Here is a 27,177-nt window from a genome sequence, read left to right on the forward strand (position 1 = left end):
ACCAACGTGAGAATGCTATTCATTGACTACAGCTCAGCGTTCAACACCATAGTGCCATCAAAGCTCATCACTAAGCTAAGGACCCTGGGACTAAACACCTCCCTCTGCAACTGGATCCTTGACTTCCTGACGGGCTGCCCCCAGGTGGTAAGGGTAGGTAACAACACATCTGCCACGCTGATCCTCAACATTGGGGCCCCTCAGGGGTGCGTGCTCAGTCCCCTCCTGTACTCCCTGTTCACCCATGACCACATGGCCCGGCACGACTCCAACACCATCATTAAGTTTGCCGATGACACAACAGTGGTAGGCCTGATCACTGACAACGATGAGACAGCCTATAGGGAGGAGGTCAGAGACCTGGCCGTGTGGTGCCAGGATAACAACCTCTCCCTCAACGTGATCAAGACAAAGGAGATGATTGTGGACTTCAGGAAAAAAAAGACGACTGAGCACGCCCCCATTCTCATCGACGGGGTTGTAGTGGAACAGGTTGAGAGCTTCAAGTTTCTTGGTGTCCACATCACCAACAAACTATCATGGTCCAAACACACCAAGACAGTCGTGAAGAGGGCACGACAAAGCCTATTCCCCCTCAGGAGTGAAAAGATTTGGCATGGGTCCTCAGATCCTCAAAACGTTCTACAGCTGCACCATCAAGAGCATCCTGACTGGTTGCATCACTACCTGGTATGGCAACTGCTCTGCCTCCGACCGCAAGGCACTACAGAGGGAAGTGCGTACGGCCCAGTACATCACTGGGGCCAAGCTTCCTAACATCCAGGACCTCTATACCAGGTGGTGTCAGGGGAAGGCCCTAAAAATGGTCAAAGACTCCAGCCACCCTAGTCATAGACTGTTCTCTCTGCTACCGCGCGGCAAGCGGTACCGGAGCGCCAAGTCTAGGTCCAAAAGGCTTTTTAACAGCTTCTACCCCAAGCCATAAGACTCCTGAACAGCTAATAATGGCTACCTGGACTATTTGCTTTTACGCTGCTGCTACTATCTGTTTATTATCTATGCATAGTCACTTTAACTCTACCCACATGTATATATTACCTGAATTACCTCGACTAACCTGTGCCCCCGCACATTTACTCTGTACCGGTACCCCCCTGTATATAGCCTCCCTACTGTTCTTTTATTTTACTGCTGCTCTTTAATTATTTGTTATTTTTTACTTAACACTTATTTTTCTTAAAACTGCATTGTTGGTTAAGGGCTTGTAAGTAAGCATTTCACTGTAAGGTTTACACCTGTTGTATTCAGCACATGTGGCAAATACATTTTGATTTATTCCATATACAGTGATTCGCATTGTGGCCGCCAACAGAATGGGTGGAGTAAAAGGCCAGCAACACTCTGTATTATTCAGAGCCCCATGAAATTACACCATATACACATTCTACAGACTCTACTGAGTATTCCCTACAATACTTTTACTGCTGCACCCAGAAGTTTTTACTCTATAAACCAATATGTATTCCAACAGTGATTCGCATTGAGGTGAAAGTTCACTGAATTAGCTAACAGAGTAAAATACAGCTGATATTATAATAGCAACAGGATTTTTTTATAAAGGAATAAAACAAGGTTGTCAAGGATGAATATAGTGTTAGAGGCCAACATGACTGACTGATAGCCTACTGTATCTAGCTAGCGAACATTTACTAGTTAACGTTATGGCATAACGTTTGTGGCGAGCTAGCAGCTTGTTAGCGATATGTGCTGTCCTAACCTCGAGACGCTACTTAATGTGTTTTAACTCACCAACCAGCATAGGCTAACAGAAGTTGGTTAGCTCACTAGTCGGTTCAGAGCAAACATGTACACGGTGCAATGCTTTCAGACCTCTGTGTAGCTGCGTGCCGGTATGTTCCTAGAAAAAGGTTACATGGATAGGGACAGTTAACATTAGCGATTGGTGTGGACAAGGGGTGGGTTTCTTGGGCAGTTTTTGATTGGGTGAAAATTAGTGACGCTGTTTCCTCAGGGAAGAAACTACTGTTTGTTTTTTGTTTTTATATATATTGCATAACAATAAGAAAAGGAAAAGGAAAGGGGGATGCATACCAAGTCAGTTGCACAACTGAATGCATTCAACCGAAATGTGTCTTTCGCATTTCCCCTCAAAATGAATCAAAATGTATATAGCTAGGTTGATACCAAACAGTGTTGCCAGGTGTAGCAAAAATTTCTAACACAATAACCTCGGAAAACCCGCCCACAAGGCCTGAAAACTAGCAAAAAAATGTTTTATTGTAGCGAGAAAGGAGTTGTCACATTTATCAATGAAACCCTTTTTCCATAAAGTTATCGAGCCAATTAAGATGGCATATCTATGTCATTTTTAACAACGTAGACTAAGAAGCAAAATTCGGTTTTCCATCAAAATAATAATTATTGCAAGTTTAAGAATATGTCGCAAGAGAAGTTATATATTGCCCTTATTAAACTCTCCAGATAATTTTTCCATCAATGGATGTTGATTTAACTTGTTTTGACTGCTATGATTAAACAATAAGGCCCTAGGAGGTGTGGTTTATGGCCAATATACCACGGCTAAGGGCTGTTCTTTGGACATAGTTCTTAGCGTGGTACATTGGCCATGTAACACAAACCCATGAGGAGCCTTATTGCTATTATAAACTGGTTATCAATGTAATTAGAATAGTAAAACGTTTTTTTTTGTTTTGTCATTCTCATGGTACACAGTCAGATATACCATGTCATTCAACCAATCAGCATTCAGGGCTCAAACCACCCAGTTTATAATTGTAAATAAATCCTGTTTGTGCATAACTCAAGATAAATCCGACAGGAGCGTTTTAGTGATGAAAGTTGGACAGAGGATCTTAATTTCTGTGTAGGAAACACTTGGACGAACTTCCAAAAACGAATGTTAGGCTATTTTCTGGCAATTGTGCCTTCACTATGTGCCAGATGTTAAGACTACAAATCGTTATAAATTGTCTATTTGTGAGATTGACTTGTTATTTCAATAGGCTACTGACTAAAATCTGGGTTTATAATTGCAATTCAACTTTGCCATGGATTGCTGCGCTAGATTCAGGTAGCCTAAAGGCCAACATCTAATTTCAGGGAAAAGTCCACAATTCAACTGACATTAAATGTGGAGAATGATACATTCGTGATAGCGCTGTGACCATGATCACAATTGAAAACGTCCAATTTAATTAACTAAACATGGCCATTAACAATTGCATAATAACACAAGGCTACAACAAAAAAAAAACAGAGTTATAGGCTATTTATTACATCTGTTTGCCAGCTACACAAGAGGCACAAATTGATTTGCAATGACTCCAGTAATATCGTCATTTCAACATATTTATTGTACTATGTCAAATGGTAAGCTACAGTAGCCTACAATGGCATATAAATTATTAGCCTACTTGATGGCCAACAGATGCAAATGTAGCGTATCATTCTCCACATTTCATGTCATTTTTATTGTGGACCTTTTCCCCATAACAGAAGCACGCAAGGGAGTTCATAACTTCCATTTCAAATTTCAACTTGCAGAGTGCTCCAGACCTTAGAACTCAGCATGAGTAAAACCCTTCGCTTGCTACGGTTTTCCATGAGAAAAGTTGACATTTCAATGCAGTTTACTTTAAACCACCTCTGAGCGAATGTATCTAAAGAGCTCTAGTGTGCCTAAAGTCCTTTTCCAATGCTTTGTCGCCGTTATATTAGGTCTAGCACGTCAATATGTTTTATGCAAAAGGGGTGTCTCCATAATGACCAATCTAAATAGCCTACCTACAACTGGTAAAAAGACATGCATGCTCTGCTTTGTCTCCTTGACTCAGCTGCCTCTGATGCAGCACTCTCTACCAGTGCTCTCAACGCACACACACCCCTCTGGCCCTCCCCACCATTCACTCACTCACTCACTCACTCACTCACTCACTCACTCACTCACTCACTCACTCACTCACTCACTCACTCACTCACTCACTCACTCACTCACTCACTCACTCACTCACAACCTGCTCAATGCCTGATAGTCAGCAGCAGCTGGTTACAGTTAAATATACAGTACCAGTCAAAAGTTTGGACACACCTACTCATTCAAGGGTGTTTCTTTATTTTTACTATTTTCTACATTGTAGAATAATAGTGAAGACATCACAACTATGAAATAACACATGTGGAATCATGTAGTAACCAAAAAAGTGTTAAACAAATCAAATATTTTATATTTGAGATTTTTCAAAGTAGCCACCCCTTTTCCTTGATGACAGCTTTGCACACTCTTGGTATTCTCTCAACCAGCTTCACCTGGAATGCTTTTCCAACAGTCTTGAAGGAGTTTCCACATATGCTGAGCACTTGTTGGCTGCTTTTCCTACACTCTGTGGTCCAACTCATCCCAAACCATCTCAATTGGGTTGAGGTCGGGTGATTGTGGAGGCCAGATCATCTGATGCAGCACTCCACCACTCTCCTTCTTGGTCAAATAGCCCTTACACAGTCTGGAGGTGTGTTGGGTCACTGTCCTGTTGAAAAACAAATGATAGTCCCACTAAGCGCAATCCAGATGGGATGGCGTATCACTGCAGAATGCTGTGGTAGCCATGCTGGTTAAGTGTGTCTTGAATTCTAAATAAATCACTGACATTGTCACCAGCAAAGCATCCCCACACCATCACACCTCCTCCTCCATGCTTCACGGTGGGAACCACACATGCAGAGATCATCCGTTCACCTACTCTGCGTCTCACAAAGACACAGCGGTTGGAACCAAAAATCTCAAATGTGGATTTATCAGACCAAAGGATCGATTTCCACCGGTCTAATGTCCATTGCTTGTGTTTCTTGGCCCAAGCAAGTCTCTTCTTCTTATTGGTGTCCTTTAGTAGTGGTTTCTTTGCAGCAATTCAACCATGAAGGCCTGATTCACATAGTCTCCTCTGAACAGTTGGTGATGTGTCTGTTACTTGAACTCTGTGAAGCATTTATTTGGGCTGCAATTTCTGAGGCTGGTAACTCTAATGAACTTATCCTCTGCAGCTGAGATGACTCTGGGTCTTCCTTTCTTGTGGCGGTCCTCATGAGAGTCAGTTTCATCATAGCGCTTGGTTTTTGCGACTGCACTTGAAGAAACTTTCAAAGTTCTTGAAATTTTCCGGGTTGACGGACCTTCATGTCTTAAAGTAATGACACCTGTTAATTGAAATGCATTCCAGGTGACTACCTCATGAAGGTGGTTGAGAGAATGCCAAGAGTGCGCAAAGCTGTCATCAAGGCAAAGGGTGGCTACTTTGAAGAATCTCAAATATAAAATATATTTTGTTTTGTTTAACACTTTTTTGGTTACTACATGATTCCATATGTGTTATTTAATAGTTTTGATGTCTTCACTATTATTCTACAACATAGAAAAGTAAAAATAAAGAAAAACCCTGGAATGAGTAGCTGTGTCCAAACTTTTGACTGGTACTGTATATATTTTAAGAGAAATGCCAAGGCAGCCGCGGTGCAATTTAGAAGTAGCCCAAAAACCTGCCACCAATACATTTTCACCCACAACATTGTTTTCAAAGTAACCCAATTTGCGGGAAAACCGCAAACATGGCATGTGAGCAGAGTTGAGCAGTTGGAAATCCTGCTCCCTGCTCACAATTTAGCCTAACCAACACCCATCTATTTTTGTGACTACCTGGACCTACACATTGGTTTTTAAGTATTGAAACCAAACCATATGGATTTGAATAAAAAGTATTTGAATAAACTTAAAAAGGTGAGTATAAGAAGTGAACAATTTCAAATTGGCTACATGTCATAATAAACAGCATATAAACACTCAAAATAGGTCAGGAGCCAGACAGGGAGCCTAAGAAGGAATGAAAATGAATTATTTAGGCTATATTATTTCAAGGCTATAGCCTACAAATAAATATATTGTGAAGGATTTGCGAGTGCGACACAATAGGCTGGTTGGGACATAAAACGTGCAGCATTTAAACAACATTTTGTTTCATTAAATCATTATAGTCTATATATTGTGCATATAGGCTGTGACTTACTTAGAATTAAATACAAATTAAACGAAAATTGGCTTATTACTACCTTTTGAATTCATTTTTAGAAACGAGTTTGGCCAGTCTATGGCTTCAGGCTCAAGCGATAGTGCCTGGAGAGCAGGCCAGCAGCGGAGAATATCCTCCCCACACTTGCAGAGTCACTGGGGATGCTAAACACCCTTTTGGCCACTCTTGCCATAATGGGCTTTTTGTCTTCTTCATATATATATATACAGTGGGGGAAAAAAGTATTTAGTCAGCCACCAATTGTGCAAGTTCTCCCACTTAAAAAGATGAGAGAGGCCTGTAATTTTCATCATAGGTACAAGTCAACTATGACAGACAAAATGAGAAAAAAAATCCAGAAAATCACATTGTAGGATTTTTAATGAATTTATTTGCAAATTATGGTGGAAAATAAGTATTTGGTCAATAACAAAAGTTTCTCAATAGTTTGTTATATACCCTTTGTTGGCAATGACACAGGTCAAACGTTTTCTGTAAGTCTTCACAAGGTTTTCACACACTGTTGCTGGTATTTTGGCCCATTCCTCCATGCAGATCTCCTCTAGAGCAGTGATGTTTTGGGGCTGTCGCTGGGCAACACAGACTTTCAACTCCCTCCAAAGATTTTCTATGGGGTTGAGATCTGGAGACTGGCTAGGCCACTCCAGGACCTTGAAATGCTTCTCCGTTGCCCGGGCGGTGTGTTTGGGATCATTGTCATGCTGAAAGACCCAGCCACGTTTCATCTTCAATGCCCTTGCTGATGGAAGGAGGTTTTCACTCAAAATCTCACGATACATGGCCCCATTCATTCTTTCCTTTACACGGATCAGTCGTCCTGGTCCCTTTGCAGAAAAACAGCACCAAAGCATGATGTTTCCACCCCCATGCTTCACAGTAGGTATGGTGTTCTTTGGATGCAACTCAGCATTCTTTGTCCTCCAAAGACGACGAGTTGAGTTTTTACCAAAAAGTTCTATTTTGGTTTCATCTGACCATATGACATTCTCCCAATCCTCTTCTGGATCATCCAAATGCACTCTAGCAAACTTCAGACGGGCCTGGACATGTACTGGCTTAAGCAGGGGGACACGTCTGGCACTGCAGGATTTGAGTCCCTGGCGGCGTAGTGTGTTACTGATGGTAGGCTTTGTTACTTTGGTCCCAGCTCTCTGCAGGTCATTCACTAGGTCCCCCCGTGTGGTTCTGGGATTTTTGCTCACCGTTCTTGTGATCATTGCTAGAAATCTTGCTTGTTTGTAGGTGACCAAATACTTATTTTCCATCAAAATTTGCAAATAAAATCATTAAAAATCCTACAATGTGATTTTCTGGAAAAAAAAATCTCAATTTGTCTGTCATAGTTGACGTGTACCTATGATGAAAATTACAGGCCTCTCTCATCTTTTTAAGTGGGAGAACTTGCACAATTGGTGGCTGACTAAATACTTTTTTTCCCCACTGTATGTGTATGTATGTACAGTATATGTATGTATATATACACTGCTCAAAAAAATAAAGGGAACACTTAAACAACACAATGTAACTCCAAGTCAATCACTCTTCTGTGAAATCAAACTGTCCACTTAGGAAGCAACACTGATTGACAATACATTTCACATGCTGTTGTGCAAATGGAATAGACAACAGGTGGAAATTATAGGCAATTAGCAAGACACCCCCAATAAAGGACTGGTTTTGCAGGTGGTGACCACAGACCACTTCTCAGTTCCTATGCTTCCTGGCTGATGTTTTGGTCACTTTTGAATGCTGGCGGTGCTTTCACTCTAGTGGTAGCATGAGACGGAGTCTACAACCCACACAAGTGGCTCAGGGGTGGTGGGGTTGGAAAATAATAAAGGGAAATATATATTTTTAAAGGATATGTATATGTATTTATATGTATGTATGTGTACAGTGGGGGAAAAAAAGTATTTAGTCAGCCACCAATTGTGCAAGTTCTCCCACTTAAAAAAGATGAGAGGCCTGTAATTTTCAGCATAGGTACACGTCAACTATGACAGACAAATTGAGGAAAAAAAATCCGGAAAATCACATTGTAGGATTTTTAATGAATTGATTTGCAAATTATGGTGGAAAATAAGTATTTGGTCACCTACAAACAAGCAAGATTTCTGGCTCTCACAGACCTGTAACTTCTTCTTTAAGAGGCTCCTCTGTCCTCCACTCGTTACCTGTATTAATGGCACCTGTTTGAACTTGTTATCAGTATAAAAGACACCTGTCCACAACCTCAAAATGTCACACTCCAAACTCCACTATGGCCAAGACCAAAGAGCTGTCAAAGGACACCAGAAACAACATTGTAGACCTGCACCAGGCTGGGAAGACTGAATCTGCAATAGGTAAGCAGCTTGGTTTGAAGAAATCAACTGTGGGAGCAATTATTAGGAAATGGAAGATATACAAGACCACTGATAATCTCTCTCGATCTGGGGCTCCACGCAAGGTCTCACCCCGTGGGGTCAAAATTATCACAAGAACGGTGAGCAAAAATCCCAGAACCACACGGGGGGACCTAGTGAATGACCTGCAGAGAGCTGGGACCAAAGTAACAAAGCCTACCATCAGTAACACACTACGCCGCCAGGGACTCAAATCCTGCAGTGCCAGACGTGTCCCCCTGCTTAAACCAGTACATGTCCAGGCCCGTCTGAAGTTTGCTAGAGTGCATTTGGATGATCCAGAAGAGGATTGGGAGAATATCATATGGTCAGATGAAACCAAAATATAACTTTTTGGTAAAAACTCAACTCGTCGTGTTTGGAGGACAAAGAATGCTGAGTTGCATCCAAAGAACACCATACCTACTGTGAAGCATGGGGGTGGAAACATCATGCTTTGGGGCTGTTTTTCTGCAAAAGGACCAGGACGACTGATCCGTGTAAAGGAAAGAATGAATGGGGCCATGTATCGTGAGATTTTGAGTGAAAACCTCCTTCCATCAGCAAGGGCATTGAAGATGAAACGTGGCTGGGTCTTTCAGCATGACAATGATCCCAAACACACCGCCCGGGCAACGAAGGAGTGGCTTCGTAAGAAGCATTTCAAGGTCCTGGAGTGGCCTAGCCAGTCTCCAGATCTCAACCCCATAGAAAATCTTTGGAGGGAGTTGAAAGTCCGTGTTGCCCAGCGACAGCCCCAAAACATCACTGCTCTAGAGGATATCTGCATGGAGGAATGGGCCAAAATACCAGGAACAGTGTGTGAAAACCTTGTGAAGACTTACAGAAAACGTTTGACCTGTGTCATTGCCAACAAAGGGTATATAACAAAGAATTGAGACATTTTTGTTATTGACCAAATACTTATTTTCCACCATAATTTGCAAATAAATTCATTAAAAATCCTACAATGTGATTTTCTGGATTTTTTTCCTCATTTTGTCTGTCATAGTTGACGTCTACCTATGATGAAAATTACAGGCCTCTCTCATCTTTTTAAGTGGGAGAACTTGCACAATTGGTGGCTGACTAAATACTTTTTTGCCCCACTGTATATACAGTGAGGGGAAAAAGTATTTGATCCCCTGCTGATTTTGTACGTTTGACCACTGACAAAGACATGATCAGTCTATAACTTTAATGGTAGATTTATTTGAACACTGAGAGACAGAATAACAACAAAAAAATCCAGAAAAACGCATGTCAAAAATGTTATGAATTGATTTGCATTTTAATGAGGGAAATAAGTATTTGACCCCTCTGCAAAACATGACTTTGTACTTGGTGGCAAAACCCTTGGCAATCACAGAGGTCAGACGTTTCTTGTAGTTGGCCACCAGGTTTGCACACATCTCAGGAGGGATTTTGTCCCACTCCTCTTTGCAGATCTTCTCCAAGTCATTAAGGTTTCGAGGCTGACGTTTAGCAACTCGAACCTTCAGCTCCCTCCAAAGATGTTCTATGGGAATAAGGTCTGGAGACTGGCTAGGCCACTCCAGGACCTTAATGTGCTTTTGCCTTGGCCGTTTGTTTTGGGTCATTGTCATGCTGGAATACCCATCCATGACCCATTTTCAATGCCCTTGCTGAGGGAAGGAGGTTCTCACCCAAGATTTGACGGTACATGGCCCCGTCCATCGTCCCTTTGATGTGGTGAAGTTGTCCTGTCCCCTTAGCAGAAAAACACCCCCAAAGCATAATGTTTCCACCTCCATGTTTGACGGTGGGGATGGTGTTCTTGGGGTCATAGGCAGCATTCCTCCTCCTCCAAACACGGCGAGTTGAGTTGATGCCAAAGAGCTCGATTTTGGTCTCATCTGACCACAACATTTTCACCCAGTTCTTCTCTGAATCATTCAGATGTTCATTGGCAAACTTCAGACGGGCCTGTATATGTGCTTTCTTTAGCAGGGGGACCTTGCGGGCGCTGCAGGATTTCAGTTCTTCACGGCGTAGTGTGTTACCAATTGTTTTCTTGGTGACTATGGTCCCAGCAGCTTTGAGATCATTGACAAGATCCTCCCGTGTAGTTCTGGGCTGATTCCTCACCGTTCTCATGATCATTGCAACTCCATGAGGTGAGATCTTGCATGGAGCCCCAGGCCGAGGGAGATTGACAGTTATTTTGTGTTTCTTCCATTTGCGAATAATCGCACCAACTGTTGTCACCTTCTCACCAAGCTGCTTGCCGATGGTCTTGTAGCCCATTCCAGCCTTGTGTAGGTCTACAATCTTGTTCCTGACATCCTTGGAGAGCTCTTTGGTCTTGGCCATGGTGGAGAGTTTGGAATCTGATTGATTGATTACTTCTGTGGACAGGTGTCTTTTATACAGGTAACAAACTGAGATTAGGAGCACTGCCTTTAAGAGTGTGCTCTTAATCTCAGCTCGTTACCTGTATAAAAGACAGCTGGGAGCAAGAAATCTTTCTGATTGAGTGGGGGTCAAATACTTATTTCCCTCATTAAAATGCAAATCAATTTATAACATTTTTGACATGCGTTTTTCTGGATTTTTGTTTTGTTATTCTGTACACCATCATGCTTTTGGGATAAGAGCCTTTTCAGATTCCACCATGATTCTTTAGTTGTGGATGTTTCATGTAGCCAGTGTAAAAGCTGCCATATCCCGTGCATAGAACAATGGCAATCCGGTCTATAACCTAACAGTTTAGCACCATACCAGCAGGTGGCATCCAAGCCTTACACATAACAGTGGACATTACATCGCCGCACTCCCTCTCTTGCTGTTGGTCCTGATCTTTGTAAGTCACCTTGATTTAGCACCTGTGTGCTTTATCAGTTTCTTTATGAAAATATTTAGCAAACTCCATGACAGTAGCTACAGCAAGGGGCTATTAGCAACACACAAGTAGACTACAAATGCATGCTGGTCCGGGCATGCCCTGAGCTCGTGACGTGAGCGCTACTGGAGCGAAATAAAGGGAAAGTCAGATGTCAAATTGGGCACGCTTCGCTCCTCGCTCCAGCTCCGCTCTGCTCGCATACTGTGGTTGATACTATCCAGTAGTTTTTATTAGATTGTCATTTTGACAGGCTTGTATTGATTCATTTAAAAATACTTTGCAATGTTGTAACAGTATTTTATTTTATTCTTCTGGCTTCCTCTGGACTGTTTTTGTGCAACCCAATACAGTTGGGAGCAACGCTAGTGTATGTAAATACATCCGCGTTGCTGAAAGCAGCTATCTGAAGAGTATACATCTGAACATATTGGGTTTGAAATTCATGTTGATTCATTTGTGTGAACTACATTGACAGTATTGTTGTCATTTCTTCTGTTGTCCAGCTCCGACAGACAGTCCGGAGGTTCCTAGCAGAGAAGCTGGCACCCATTGCTGATGAGATTGACAAGAGCAATGAATTTGTTGGGATGAGGGTGAGATGCTGAAATATACTCTACTATTATGGAAGGACAGCCCTACCATAAAAGGATGTGGTTTTTGTGATGTATTCTTCTTTAACAGCCTAATTTTAATACACTTGCACGTGGGCATTTCCATCGAAACTATCCATGAGCACCAACATGTGAAGTTCATAGGAGCATGTCAAATCTGGTGTCAAATGAAAGCTTAGACTATATATATTTTTTTAATTAAGGCGTATATACATTTTTCAACCATTTTATATCCTAAGGCTTTGATTGCTGGTCAAACAGATGGAAAAGGGGTCTTAGAAAAACATCCACCAGAAAAAGTCTTAAGGTATTAGAAATACATCAAAACACAATAATGTTGAAGTAAAGTCCTCTGACAGCTAATATCAACACTTATATTTAGTTTTGGAGAAATGTTTTGCCTTGTTTAAGAAACATTGCCCTGTGCCTTGAAATTCCGTTAACCAAAAACCCACATATTTTAAGGATATTTTCATATTTCTCTCCCTCATGAGTATGAAGGATAATGAAAGTTCAGACATAACCAGTAACGGTAGACCTACCAATTAGGCTAGTTACTGTTTTTACTATATCTATTTGGTTTATGAATTATTAAGTGATTTAAAACGGGTAAAAAATTGGTAACAGCATTTCCCAAAAATCTGTAACGTTTACTGCAATTGAATTGTCTACAATCGGAAATCATTGTAGTCACAAACCATAGTTGAGTCACCTGCTACAGTCCTCTCTTCCACTGGCATACTGTTATGTTAATCTCATAACTGTTTTCTTTCTCTCTCTGTCGTCTGGTGGTCAAAGCAAGTGTTTAAAACAGTTAAAACCCTCTCTCTGCGTCTCTTCTCTCTCCAGTTAATGTCACCTCTGCCGGCTCCTTTTGACAGCTACCCATGAGCCCCGTCTCTTTCCATTTACTGTAACCAGCATCCTTACCCACTGAGCACCAACTGACACTGGACGTAAAAATAAAAAACTAGTTGCAATTTGTCCCCCCTGACCTTGATTTCAACGTCCACAGACTGGCCTTGATTTGGCCCAAACATAGACGTCCATGATTGGTTCAGATTTTGTCCAGGCCAGAACAAACCAAAATTGAACTAATCATAGACGTCTGTGTTTCACAAGTACAGTAGAGTTCATTACAGTACACAGCAGAGCATACTAGAGTTCAGTACACTATAATGTACTGTACTCTACTGCAGTGTGTCGTGGCAGGAACTCTCAGGTGTATCGCGAAAGTTTCAAAGTGACCTGTGAAATGCACAATTGAATTTTGACTAGTGCCGGTCAGATAATACGACACATGGTTACATCTGTATCGTTTTTTCAGTCCAGTGCGCCGGCTGTTGTTACATTTATATAATTTGACTTCGTCATTAGCACAGGTAAGTCTGATTAGGCTTAGCCAGAGTCATTTATTTCTTAATACAGTGCCTTTAGAAAGTATTCATACCCCTTGACTTATTCCACATTTTGTTGCAGCCTGAATTCAAAATGGATTAAAACATGTTTTAAATCTCACCCATCTACACACAATACCCCATAATGAAAAAGTGATAACATGTTTTTAGAAATGTTTGCAAATGTATTGAAAATAAAATACAGAAATACAGAATTTAAGTATTCAACCCCCTGAGACAATACATGTTATAATCACCTTTGGCAGTGATTACAGCTGTGAGTCTTTCTGGGTAAGCCTCTAAGAGCTTTGCACACCTGGATTGTAAAATATTTGCACATGATTCTTTAAAAAATGTATTCAAGCTCTGTCAAGTTGGTTGTTGATCATTGCTAGACAGCTATCTTTTCAAGGTGATTTAAGTCAAAACTGTAACTAGGCCACTCAGGAACATTCAATGTTCTGTTGTTAATCAACTCCAGTGTATATTTGGCCTTGTGTTTTAGGTTATTGTCCTGCTGAAATGTAAATTTGTCACCCAGCGTCTGTTGGAAAGCAGACTGAACCAGGTTTCCCTCTAGGTTTTTGCCTGTGCTTAGCTTTAGTCCATTTCTTTTTATCCTAAAAACTCCCTAGTGCTTGCCGATGACAAGCATACCCATAACATGATGCAACCACCACCATACTTGAAAATATGAAGAGTGGTACTCAGTGATGTTTGATTTGGCAACGCTTTGTATACAGGACATTCTTTGCTGTTTTACTTTAGTGCCTTATTGCAAACATGACGCATGTTTTGGAATAATTTTTTTCTGTACAGGCTTCTTTCTCGACACTGTCATTTAGGTTAGTATTGTGGAGGAACTACAATGTTGTTGATCCATCCTCAGCTTTCTGTTATCTATGTGGTGACTGGGTGTAATGATACTAGGGCTGTCCCCGACTAAACAAAATCTTGGTCGACCAAGAGTCTTCTGTTCTTTCGACCAACCAATTTTTAAACTTGTATTTTTCGATATATTGACACATCCTATGTGTTTTAATCAAATCAACTATATTCACTGAGCTTGTCTGATGCTTTAAGCACACAGTTTGATTAAAAAATGAAGACACACAAATGACTAGAGAGAGTCCGACCAGCAATTGATTTGATTGTGCCAGGCCAGGCTCCTAACCAAACATAGACGGGCCGGGCCAAAAACCAATGTTTGTGGATATGGAAATCAAGGCCGAACTGCACCAAAAAAAGATGTCCAAAAGGCGTCAGTCTGTACTTACTGAGGGGTAGCCTACAGTGTTGCCTGCAATGGAATTTTATGAATGCCCATCCATGTGGTAGGCACACTGTTTGTAAAACAGGCCATTTTATTGGCTTTATTAGTCCTGTGACTAATCAATTTGGCTATTTAAGTTCTGAATATCAGCTACTTAGCGTTTTCAAGAGGCATCACATGCCTATTTGCAATGTGTTTACACAGCGTGAAATGCATAAGTATTTTCTTTTTCGCTATGATCAGCTTGTCAAAAAATGTACGGAAATCACTGATCATGACAATGGGGTGAAACTCCTGGACAACAGTTGTGATTGTCCATTCCATATTGTCCATTTTACTTTGACTTGTTGCTTTGTTAACATGACAGCTCATTTTTTATTTGATTGCGCGCCATTTAGGTTAGGCTATTTGATCGGCGAAACCTGCATGATGTAAAAAGTGTCTGTCTCATTACATTGGCATACATTTTATCTCCAGCCTGTAGGCTACAGAAAAGGCCACATACTATTTCTACCATATCCTATATGTGCTACATGATTTATGTTAGATCGTTTTTTTTACTGAATGTTGGTGGAGCGCTGCAGAGATGCGACTCTCCGACAGCACCCTGGAGAGGCGCGCTGGGAATGGTTAAGCAAAATAGTGGCCACTGCTTATCAAAGGGCAGCAACAGCACTCACCTAAAAAGCCCATATGCCACTGGTTGAGAGAAATTGTCATTTGTTTTTGGGCAGAATTATGTGAGGTTTTATGTGTTGTTGTTGGAGGTGCATCTTGGTCAGTTTAGTTCAGAAAATGCGCCCTCATCAATCTGCCGCCATAGGCGGCCGCCTAATCCTGCCTAATGAGCGGGCCGGCCGTGCCTATAGCATATCATAATCACATCTATAAATTGGTTATAACAAACTCTGAACACCGTAACACATGTGACAGCAAAATGGATGCAGAGGACGTGACAAATAAAACTCAAAACGGGTGAATATTTATAGGTTGCTCAGGAAGTAAAGGGAAAGTCAGATGTGTGGAATAAATGTGACTAGTTGTAGAAAATACTGCATACTATGTGCCGAACAGGTGCTGTATAGATTACAATATCATTTTTGTGAGCGTTTGGAACAATGTAAACAACCCTAAATAAAGTATAAGCGTACCAGAGAGTCTGTTGTAACGTTTTTTTGTGAATGCAATTTCCGAAATGGAACGGTTTATTTATTGTTTAAGCTAATTATTCAAGGCTTGCTTTATTTTATTTAAAAACTAAAATGCTTGATTGCATTTCAAATCAGGAATGACTCGGATGCTGTGTGATGAAATGAACTAATGAATGATTGATACAATAGCCTATAGAAGTATTGAAATATAGGACTAAACAGGATGTGCTCTTAGGCCTACAGCTCGATGGTGGTTATACAAGGCTGCTATACTAAGCCTACTAATGATAATGTCATTACTTATTATTATAATAGTAATAATAACAATAAGGAGATCAAGAAAAATGAGTATTATTAATATTAATATAATTTTCCCGAAAATTTGGAACAGTGTAAATACTAAATAAATTATAAATAATACCAGAGAGGCTGTTCTAACGAAAAAATAGTTTAAAGCCTTTATACAGCAAAGCAAAGATTAAAAACAGCCACATTTGTGAAATTGTTTACCTGACATGTCGTTGCGTGAGGCTTGGTGCTCACGGAGGCTGTTAAACAAACAGGCAACAGAAGCAGGAAATATCTTATTTCTGTAGATACAGTGCATTCGGAAAGTATTTAGACCCCATGTCTTTTTCCACATTTTGTTAAGTTACAGCCTTATTTTAAAATTGATTAAATTACTTTTTTCCCCTCATCAATCTACACACAATACACCATAATGACAAAGCGAAAACAGGTTTTTAGAATTCTTTGCAAATGTATGAAAAACAAATACCTTATTTACATAAGTATTCAGACCTTTTGCTACGAGACTCGAAATTGAGCTCCGGTGCATCCTGTTTCCATTGATCATCCTTGAGATGTTTCTACAACTTGATTGGAGTCCATCTGTGGTAAATTCAATTGATTGGACATGATTTGGAAAGGCACACACCTGTCTATATAAGGTCCCACAGTTGACAGTGCATGTCAGAGCAAAAATCAAGCTATGAGGTCGATGGAATTGTGTCGGCACAGATCTGGGGAAGGGTACAAAATAATGTCTGCAGCATTGAAGGTCCTTAAGAACACAGTTGCCTCAATCATTCTTAAATGTAAGAAGTTTGGAACCATCAAGATTCTTCCTAGAGCTGGCCGCCCGGCCAAACTAAGCAATCGGGGGAGAAGGGCCTTGGTCAGGGAGGTGACCAAGACCCTGATGGTCACTCTGACAGAGCTCCAGAGTTCCTCTGTGGAGACGGGAGAACCTTCCAGAAGGACAACCATCTCTGCAGCGCTCCACCAATCAGGCCTTTATGGTAGAATGGCCAGACGGAAGCCACTCCTCAGTAAAAGGTACATGACAGCCCGCTTGGAGTTTGCCAAAAGGCACCTAAAGGACTCTCAGACCATGAGAAACCAGATTCTCTGGTCTGATGAAACCAAGCTTGAACTCTTCGGCCTTAATGCCAAGCATCACATCTGGAGGAAACCTGGCACCATCCCTACGGTGAAGCATGGTGGTGGCAGCATCATGCTGTGGGGATGTTTTTCAGTGGCAGGGACTGGGAGACTAGTCAGGATCGAGGGAAAGATGAATGGAGAAAAGTACAGAGAGATCCTTGATGAAAACCTGCTCCAGAGCGCTCAGGACCTCAGACTGGGGTGAAGGTTCACCTTCCAACAGGACATCGACACTAAGCACACAGCCAAGACAACGCAGGAGTGGCTTCGGGACAAGTCTCTGAATATATACGTGAGTGGCCCAGCCAGAGCCCGGACTTGAACCCGATCAAACTTCTCTGGAGAGACCTGAAAATAGCTGTGCAGCAACGCTCCCCATCCAACCTGACTGAGCTTGAGAGGATCTGCAGAGAAGAATGGGAGAAACTCCCCAAATACAGGTGTGCCAAGCTTGTAGTGTCATACCCAAGAAGACTCGAGGCTGTAATCGCTGCCAAAGGTGCTTCAACATAGTACTGAGTAAAGGGTCTGAATACTTATGTAGATGTGATATTCAGTTTTGTATTTGTAATACATTTGCAAACATTTCTAAAAACCTGATTTTGCTTTGTCATTATGGGTAATTGTGTGTAGATCAATGACAAGAAGAAAAAATATGGCGGTAACGTAACAAAATGTGGAAATAGTCAAGGGGTCTGAATAATTTCCGAATGGACTGTTAACTGTTAAAAGCCGGGCACATTTAGCAGCTAGGCTATTGATTATAGACATAATTAAGTTGGGGTTTCCTCTCTCCTCACTTTTCTTAGACAATAAGGCAAGGGCTGTTTTCTCATCTCCTCATTCTGCTGCTGCCTCCGCCGCATTGTTCTCAACACCAATATGATGGTTAACTTTGCTACATTGTCTAGGAAAAGGCGGCAATTCAACAGCGTGCTGATGTGTTTCAGAACCGTGGACAGCGACCACTATCCAATGAGGGAGAAAGGGCATTTGTAATAAAACCAATATTATTTGTATTAGTGTTGCACCATTGTTCTTATGTAATATAACCATATACAATGTCAGTAGCACGTCTTAGACTGATGGACTGTGCCATCCCCACGGCCTCCACAATGGATCAGTCCACTCAGACAGGCGCAAATCAGACAGGTGTCTTGTACACCATGATATTATTATTATTGTTATTATTATTTCTTTTTATATATATTTTTTGCTACTGCTCGACTAAAGAAATCTCGGTCCACCAACAGCCTATCGACCAAACAATCGACCAGTCGACTAAATGGGGTCAGCCCTAATTGATACACCATCGAAAGTGTAACAACTTCACCGTGCTCAAAGGGATATTTAATGTGTGCTTATTTTTTTTTTTTACCCATCTACCAGTAGGTGCGCTTCTTTGTGAGGGATTGGAAAACCTCTCTGGTCTTTGTGGTTGAATTTGTGTTAGAAATTCACTGCTCGACTGAGGGACCTTACATATAATTGTATGTGTGGGGTACAGAGATGAGGTAGTCATACAGAATTCATGTTAAACAACACTATTATTGCACACAGAGTGAGTCCATGCAACTTATGTGACTTGTTATGCAAATGTTTACTCCTGAACTTATTTAGGCATGCCATAACAAAGGGGTTGAATACTTATTGACTCAAGACATTTCAGCTTTTCATTTTTTATTAATTTGTAAACATTTCTAAAACATAATTATACTTTGACATTATGGGGTATTGTGTCTAGGCCAGTGACACAACATCTCAATTTAATCCATTTTAAATTCTGGCTGTAACACAACAAAATGTGGAAAAAGTAAAGGGGGTGTGAATACTTTCTGCAGTGTTTTTTGTTGTTGTTGTTGCAGTATGGATCAGATGACCATTAAATGCATTAATGGGACCATTTTAGGTGTGCAGCAGAATTTTGTATCCCATCAAGGTGTGCCACGGTTAAAAAAGGTTGGGAACCACTGCTCTACTCTACTGAACTATCCAATAATACCACAACTAAGGGCTGGAGTGCCTGGACACAGCCCTTAGCCGTGGTATATTGGCCATATATCACAAACCCCAGAGGAGCCTTATTGCTATTATAAACTGGTTACCAATGTAATTAGAACAGTAAAAATACATGTTTTGTCATACCCGTGGTATACGATCTGATATACCACGGCTGTCAGCCAATCAGCATTCAGGACTCAAACCACCCAGTTTATCGTGTACTTTATAAAACGTGTTGTTTGTATGCTGATTGGTTGACATGTGTGAGTTGTGGGACAACAACTCCCGCAAAATACCATCCTTTCCTGGTGTCTTATGAAAGACTGAGTTCACAACGTCCAACAACGTCTACGTGGGCAAAGTCAAGCAGCTGCGGTGACGGGTAGGACAAAACACATCATGCATAAAAAAAAAAAGATGACAATTATATGAAGTATGCTACAATGATGTATAACGAGCAAGTACTCTTCTGTACTTTAATGTCCAAACATAGACGTCTATGATTGGTTCAGATTTGGTCCGGACCAAGCAAATCTGGTCTTTGAGGGCGGAGCTTATTAAAATAATAATACCCAAATATGCAAAGGAGGATATTGCATATTTGTACCTTTTTTGTGTACCTATTTAGAATACATCACCATGAAGGGAATATGCATAATTATGGATTTCTGCCTAGTACAGATCAGGGACCCATGATGAAATTCCGTTACCGCAATTCTGTTACCGGGTGTTAAGCCACTTCACTTACTGTAGTTCAATAACCAAAATATGTTTTTTTCATGGTGTCATGTCATAGCTGACACCCCATTGTTTCTGCAGACATCTTTGAATCTTAATTCGGAACAGAGTTTTTGGAAAACGTGGTCACAAACTGAGGGGGATTTTACTGAAATTGTATTTTACCAAACTTTGCATCTGCACAGTTCTTCCAGTGTAAATTGTTAAAAGTAGTCCTTGTGCATAGAGTTGTATGTTTTGTTAAACTTTGAAATCAATGGTTTTTGTTTGACATGAAGTTTTAAGTGAAAAATCTGAGTCTCAACGCAATTGTGTTACCGTGTCTTACTGTGGGCTGCACTGCTAACAGGATGATCCATCCTAAAATGAATATCAAGATTTTATTACAATACAATGACCTAAGTCATAAAAGATTGGACATTGTATAACCACAGTATTACAATAAATGTAGGCCTGCCTTTACTGTGTATTTTGCGACTGAAAACAAACTTTGTAAGACCACTGGTTTACACCTGGTAACATCTTGGGTTGTTTTTTAATGCAGGACTATTGGAAGGACATGGGCGACATGGGACTTCTGGGTATCACTGCCCCACGTAAGAGATGGATATTGTTTTCAATTGATGTGTTACCATATCTTTACATGTAATTTATGATTTCATTTTGCCAGGTGTACACTAGTCTTCCATTAGTTTCACTAATGGCCGTGATAGTGATCTGATGTACAAGTAGTCACCATAACTATGTTAAACTCAACCCCCCCCCCAGTGGATTATGGCGGTTCAGGATTGGGTTACCTAGATCATGTGATTGTACTGGAAGAAATGTCGCGAGTGTCAGCAGCCGTCTCCCTCAGCTACGGGGCCCACTCAAATCTTTGTGTCAATCAGATGGTGCGCCATGGCAACACGAAGCAGAAGGAAAAGTACATGCCAAAGGTGTGGCTCATATTTGTTGTCCCTTACATTCAAGCACCCTGTCTGTCCCTGACATATATACAGGCAGTCTCAAAGTGCAACAGCCAATGTTATCTCATCTTTCTAATATTATTTCCCCAGCTCATGACAGGAGAGCACGTGGGTGCTTTGGCAATGAGTGAGCCCAACGCCGGATCCGATGTGGTGTCTATGAAACTGAAGGCCAAGAAAGAAGGTGAACCCTCTCAAGCACTCCTCAAAGCCCCTTTCCCTAGTAGCACAAGCTCACTAACTACCTTGCCAGTTCCTTATCTCTTAAATGGCATCCTGGCTCATACTGCTGTCCATCTCCTCTCTGTGTTTTATTTTGCTGAAGGTGACCACTACATTCTTAACGGCGGCAAGTTCTGGATTACTAACGGGCCGGATGCTGACGTTCTCATTGTGTACGCTAAGACAGACCCAGAGGCTCACCAAAAGGGTATCACAGCTTTCATTGTGGAGAAGGCAAGTATTTATCATAGGAACTCAAACCAAACACTTTCCATATTTTGCTTACAAAAGCTTCACCAGTTATGGACCTGTGCCTGTTTACACTTCATTTTATTATGAACAATAATGGAAATGGTTCTGTCAAAAGCTTCAACATCTACATGGTCTGAACATATTAGTAAATTGTGCCCAACTTTTACTCCTACAGGGTACACCAGGGTTTAGCACGGCACAGAAGCTGGATAAACTGGGTATGAGGGGCTCCAACACCTGTGAACTTATCTTTGAGGACTGCAAGATTCCAGGTGTGTGCCGGTGGGTGGGTTGGTGTATATGTACAGTATGTGACTGCCTGAGTATATGTATGTGCCTGACGTGCACATCTACGTATGAGTGTTTGAATTTCAATGTCGTTTTTTCGATTACAGAGGAAAATATCTTGGGCCCTCTCAACAAGGGTGTCTATGTAATGATGAGTGGACTGGACCTGGAGAGACTTGTGCTCGCGTCAGGACCTATCGGGTAAATATACAGTTGAAGTCGGAAGTTTACATACGCTTAGGTTGGAGTCATTAAAACTCATTTTTCAACCACTCCACACATTTCTTGTTAACAAACTATAGTTTTGGCAAGTCGGTTAGGACATCTACTTTGTGCATGACAAGTAATTTTTCCAACAATTGTTTACAGACAGATTATTTCACTTATAATTCACTGTATCACAATTCCAGTGGGTCAGAAGTTTACATACACTAAGTTGACTGTGCCTTTAAACAGCTTGGAAAATTCCAGAAAATTATGTAATGGCTTTAGAAGCTTCTGATAGGCTAATTGACATCCTTTGAGTCAATTGGAGGTGTACCTGTGGATGTATTTCAAGGCCTACCTTCAAACTTACTTAGTACTTGGTGGCAAAACCCTTGTTGGCAATCAGAGGTCAGACGTTTCTTGTAGTTGGCCACCAGGTTTGCACACATCTCAGGACGGATTTTGTCCCACTCCTCTTTGCAGAGCTTCTCCAAGTCATTAAGGTTTCGAGGCTGACGTTTGGCAACTCGAACCTTCAGCTAACTCCACAAATGTTCTATGGGATTAAGGTCTGGAGACTGGGTAGGCCACTCCAGGACCTTATGTGCTTCTTCTTGATCCACTCCTTTGTTGCCTTGGCCGTGTGTTTGGGTCATTGTCATGCTGGAATACCCATCCACGACCCATTTTCAATGTCCCTCCTGAGATGTGTGCAAGCCTGGTGGCCAACTACAAGAAACGTCTGACCTCTGTGATTGCCAACAAGGGTTTTGCCACCAAGTACTAAGTCATGTTTTGCAGAGGGGTCAAATACTTATTTCCCTCATTTAAAATGCAAATCAATTAATAACATTTTTGACATGCATTGTTCTGGATTTTGTTGTTGTTATTCTGTCTCTCACTGTTCAAATAAACCTACCATTAAAATGATAGACTGATCATGTCTTTGTCAGTGGGCAAACGTACAAAATCAGCAGGGGATCAAATACTTTTTTCCCTCACTGTATATCGACATAACCTGAAAGGCCGCTCAGCAAGGAAGAAGTCACTGCTCCAAAACCGCCATAAAAAAGCCAGACTACGGTTTGCAACAGCACATGGGGACAAAGATCGTACTTTTTTGGAGAAATGTCCTCTGGTCTGATGAAACAAAAATAGAACTGTTTGGCCATAATGACCATCGTTATGTTTGGAGGAAAAAGGGGGCAGCTTGCAAGCCGAAGAACAACATCCCAACCGTGAAGCACGGGGGTGGCAGCATCATGCTGTGGGTGTGCTTTGCTGCAGGAGGGACTGGTGCACTTCACAAAATAGATGGCATCATGAGGAAGGAAAATTATGTGGATATATTGAAGCAACATCTCAAGACATCAGTCAGGAAGTTAAAGCTTGGTCGCAAATTGATCTTCCAAATGGACAATGACCCCAAGCATTCTTCCAAAGTTGTGGCAAAATGGCTTAAGGACAACAAAGTCAAGGTATTGGAGTGGCCATCACAAAGCCCTGACCTCAATCCTATAGAAAATGTGTGGGCAGAACTGAAAAAGCGTGTGTGAGCAAGGAGGCCTACAAACCTGACTCAGTTGCACCAGTTCTGTCAGGAGGAATGGGCCAAAATCACCCAACTTATTGTGGGAAGCTTGTGGAAGGCTACCCGAAACGTTTGACCCAAGTTAAACAATTTAAAGGCAATGCTACCAAATACTAATTGAGTGTATGTAAACTTCTGACCCACTGGGAATGTGATGAAATAAATTAAAGCTGAAATAAATAATTCTGTTCTATTATTCTGACATTTCACATTCTTAAAATAAAGTGGTGATCTTAACTGACCTAAGGCAGGGAATTTTTACTAGGATTTAATGTCAGGAATTGTAAATAACTGAGTTTAAATGTATTTGGCTAAGGTGTATGTAAACATCTGACTTCAACTGTACATATTCTGGACCCAATGGCCCTTTTGGGTTTATAACACATGCCCATGAGCATATTCTTTCTATGTCTCAGTTCTTCAATGAAGAAAATGTTCCCCTCTTTCAGCATTATGCAAGCTGTGATGGATTTCGCCGTTCCTTACCTCCACATGAGAGAAGCTTTTGGACAGAAGATTGGACACTTCCAGGTGGGACATCAACCAAAACCAAACAATTCTCAGGCGGTCAAACAAAAAAGTCAATTTGATTCAATTTTTAACAACCTACATGTTTTTTCTCCTATTTCTCTTGCATATACCACTTCCTTATACGTTTTGAAGTGAGTCAATTGATGTTGGAGAGTGAATGATGCTATAGCATTCCAGATGTATGATGATGAAGAGGTATAACCTTTTTGCCCTTTCTGGAATTAATGTTTTTTCCTTCCTACCAGTTGATGCAAGCAAAGATGGCCGACATGTACACACGCCTGGGCGCCTGTCGACAGTATTTGTATAATGTGGCGCGAGCCTGTGACAAGGGACACTTCAGTTCCATGGTGAGAAGTTTCGACAATAGCTATGATTTTTCCAGTATGAATTAAATGTAATGTGATAGAAAAAGCTTGGATGGTACAGTATTAAATGAAATGTAATGTTGAATTCGTAGATGTAATGTGTGGGGTGTCATTGCAGGACTGTGCTGGGGTCATCCTTTATTGTGCTGAGAACGCAACTCAAGTCGCTCTGGATGGAATTCAGTGCCTGGGTAAGACCCAAGCAAACCATGCACTTTATAGAAAATGTTTGATCTTTGTAGCTAATGTTTTCACTGGCATGATCAACTGTTTTATGCTTGCGTTCACCCTAACTATAATCTCTTTGGGGTAGAGGGCTTGTTTTGTAAGTTGATTTATGTCAAGTAATTGTCACGTTCCTTTACCCGCAGGTGGAAATGGCTACATTAATGATTACCCCATGGGCCGTTTCCTGAGAGATGCCAAGTTGTACGAGATTGGAGCAGGCACCAGCGAGGTGCGCAGGCTCATCATTGGTCGAGCCTTCAACGCCATGTACAAGTAGACTTCAAAGGCTGAAGTACAGTACATACACAGACGGACTCGATCACTACACACCCTTACACAGGCCTTACATGAAAAAACACTATTAGAAAAGACAATGTCCTATGGTTTCAGTGTATGATAATTAGAGCTTTATTGGGCTGCTGCCAAACATATAGACCACTCAACATATCTAAAAACTGGCGGAAGAGATCCAAGTCCACACCAGACAAATCATCCATCTTGGAACATGAACCGTTGGTGCTAATCTTGAATAGAAATGTTTTGATTATTTCTTAACTTTTGTGGCATTTTACCTTGAATATGGGGTACATTGATTCTACACTGCAGTGAAATGCCCTTAGTCTGTCTAAATAGTGGATTAATGTAGTAGTCTCTGTTGAAGCAGTGAACCATCTAGGACGCTCTGTTATGCAAACAGTTATCTTGCAAGCAGCAGCATTTCAATCATGACAAATTTAAGATTAATATATCCCCTTTCCGTTACTGAGTGTTTGCCTTCCATTGGTGTTTCCTGGGTACATAGCCATGCACACAAGTGGATGCAATTAACAATTTAAAAACATAACTGTACTATTGTCTTTTCATTGTTGTCACTCTTTTTCTAGTTTTTTTTTGTATATAACTTGAGTCTATTTACCTCAGTGGTGTTGAGCTGTGTAGAAAATCCTCTCAATTAATGAATTAATGTAAAGTGAAGATCTACATCAGCAAAACTAATGTGCTGGTATTGAACATAGGGCGGCAGGTAGCTTAGTGGTTAAGAGCGTTGTGCCAGTAACCGAAAGGTCGCTGGTTCTAATCCCCGAGCCAACTAGGTGAAAAATCTGTCGATGTGCCCTTGAGCAAGGCACTTAACCCTAATTGCTCCTGTAAGTCGCTCTGGATAAGAGCGTCTGCTAAATGACAAAAATGTAATGTAATGAACAACGATATCTCCATAATTGAAAATGGTTTGCTTTTAGGAGCAAACCCATTCAACTGTTAAATCAACTAAAAACTGCCTTACGGGGATAAATATTTGTTTATCCTCAAATCAGGAAGATGTGTTAACTTCTCATAAAATATGTAGTTTTAAACCATATCAAAGATGGTTAGTTGTTTCTTGTTTGTACAGAATAAAAAAATACTTGGATTTTGCACAATTGGACCATGTCTTGTTTTAGACACATAATTCTGCTTTCTGTATTTGTTAATGAAATTGAAATATAGTGAAGTGTAAACATCTAGCAGCACGGTAAATCAATGGATCTGATTAATTTGATTCAATGCAATTCCATCTGACTGCAAATCAAATTGTATTGGTCACGTGTCGTAAAAAAAAACAGGTGTAGACTAACAACAAAATGCTTACTTACGGGCCCTTCCCAACAATGCAGAGAGAGAAAAAAAATAGAGAAATAATAAAAAGATAAAAACATAATAAATACACAATGAGTAACGATAACTTGGCTATATACATGGGGTACATATATCTAGGAATAAAATGACAGATAATAAACAGTAGCAGCAGAGTATGTGATGAGTCAACAAAGTGCGAAAAGGGTCAATGCTGATAGTCCGGGTAGCTATTTGGTTAACTATTTAACTAACTATTTAGCAGTCTTATGGCTTGTCGGTAGAAGCTGTTCAGGGTCCTGTTGGTTCCAGACTTGGTGCATCGGTACCGTTTGCCATCACAGAATCTTTGATACAATAAATCCTCAACCCTACAAAGCACAATTTTATGGTGCTAATAAGCTATTTGCAACTTATCGTCTTTTTAGAATGTTATGGTTATTTTTTTTCACTGCCAATTGCTCACGCTAAGTGTCACCCTATGCAATATTGAAAAATAATTTGGTTACAAATTAAAACTGAGTGTGCAGAGCTGTGGCTGAGTGGTAACACTCCCCGCTCTCAACACCTGGCCAGTGGTGTATAGCCGCAACATGATTTTGGTGACCTTATTTGACTTTTTCTGCCGTTTTTTTTAGACATGGTTCAATCCCACCCAGGGACACATGATAATTTACATTACTTGTTACTGTTCTTAAAACATGAATCATATAAAAGTTTACTCTGTTTATTAAATAAACATGAGTTTATTCCCCTTGGAAGTTGGTACATTGTACTTAAAACAATTACGTTACAAGTTTTAATAAAGTTTAATCAGTTTATAGATTTATTTTGTCTTCAATTCTTTATTCTAATAAAATGTATTCCCTCAGACAAAATCGTTTTACAGGAGAGGAGGGGACCCACTGTGATTAACTGAGTGCCTCTTCAGAGCAAGGTACAGTGGGGAGAAGAAGTATTT

At 40.8% G+C, this 27,177-nt stretch overlaps 1 protein-coding gene across 1 annotated transcript in view; it reads left to right on the plus strand.

Moving 5' to 3' along the window:
• Window positions 1-27,045, plus strand: part of LOC311102587 (isovaleryl-CoA dehydrogenase, mitochondrial-like) — a gene marked incomplete at its 5' end in the record, with an annotated part of 29,608 nt that extends 2,563 nt beyond the window's left edge. Inside the window, 11 exons of the mRNA XM_084143961.1 lie at window positions 11,834-11,923; window positions 20,492-20,543; window positions 20,716-20,885; window positions 21,006-21,099; window positions 21,241-21,371; window positions 21,565-21,661; window positions 21,785-21,878; window positions 23,925-24,006; window positions 24,252-24,356; window positions 24,493-24,565; window positions 24,746-27,045. Of these exons, the coding sequence (XP_084000087.1) occupies window positions 11,834-11,923; window positions 20,492-20,543; window positions 20,716-20,885; window positions 21,006-21,099; window positions 21,241-21,371; window positions 21,565-21,661; window positions 21,785-21,878; window positions 23,925-24,006; window positions 24,252-24,356; window positions 24,493-24,565; window positions 24,746-24,879 (1,122 nt within the window). The 3' untranslated portion in view covers window positions 24,880-27,045. The remainder of the gene's footprint in view (window positions 1-11,833; window positions 11,924-20,491; window positions 20,544-20,715; window positions 20,886-21,005; window positions 21,100-21,240; window positions 21,372-21,564; window positions 21,662-21,784; window positions 21,879-23,924; window positions 24,007-24,251; window positions 24,357-24,492; window positions 24,566-24,745) is intronic.
• Between the last annotated feature and the right edge of the window lie 132 nt (window positions 27,046-27,177).

Source organism: Coregonus lavaretus (genome assembly GCF_964263955.1).
Source record: "Coregonus lavaretus genome assembly, chromosome: 27".
Taxonomy (NCBI): Eukaryota; Metazoa; Chordata; class Actinopteri; order Salmoniformes; family Salmonidae; genus Coregonus; species Coregonus lavaretus.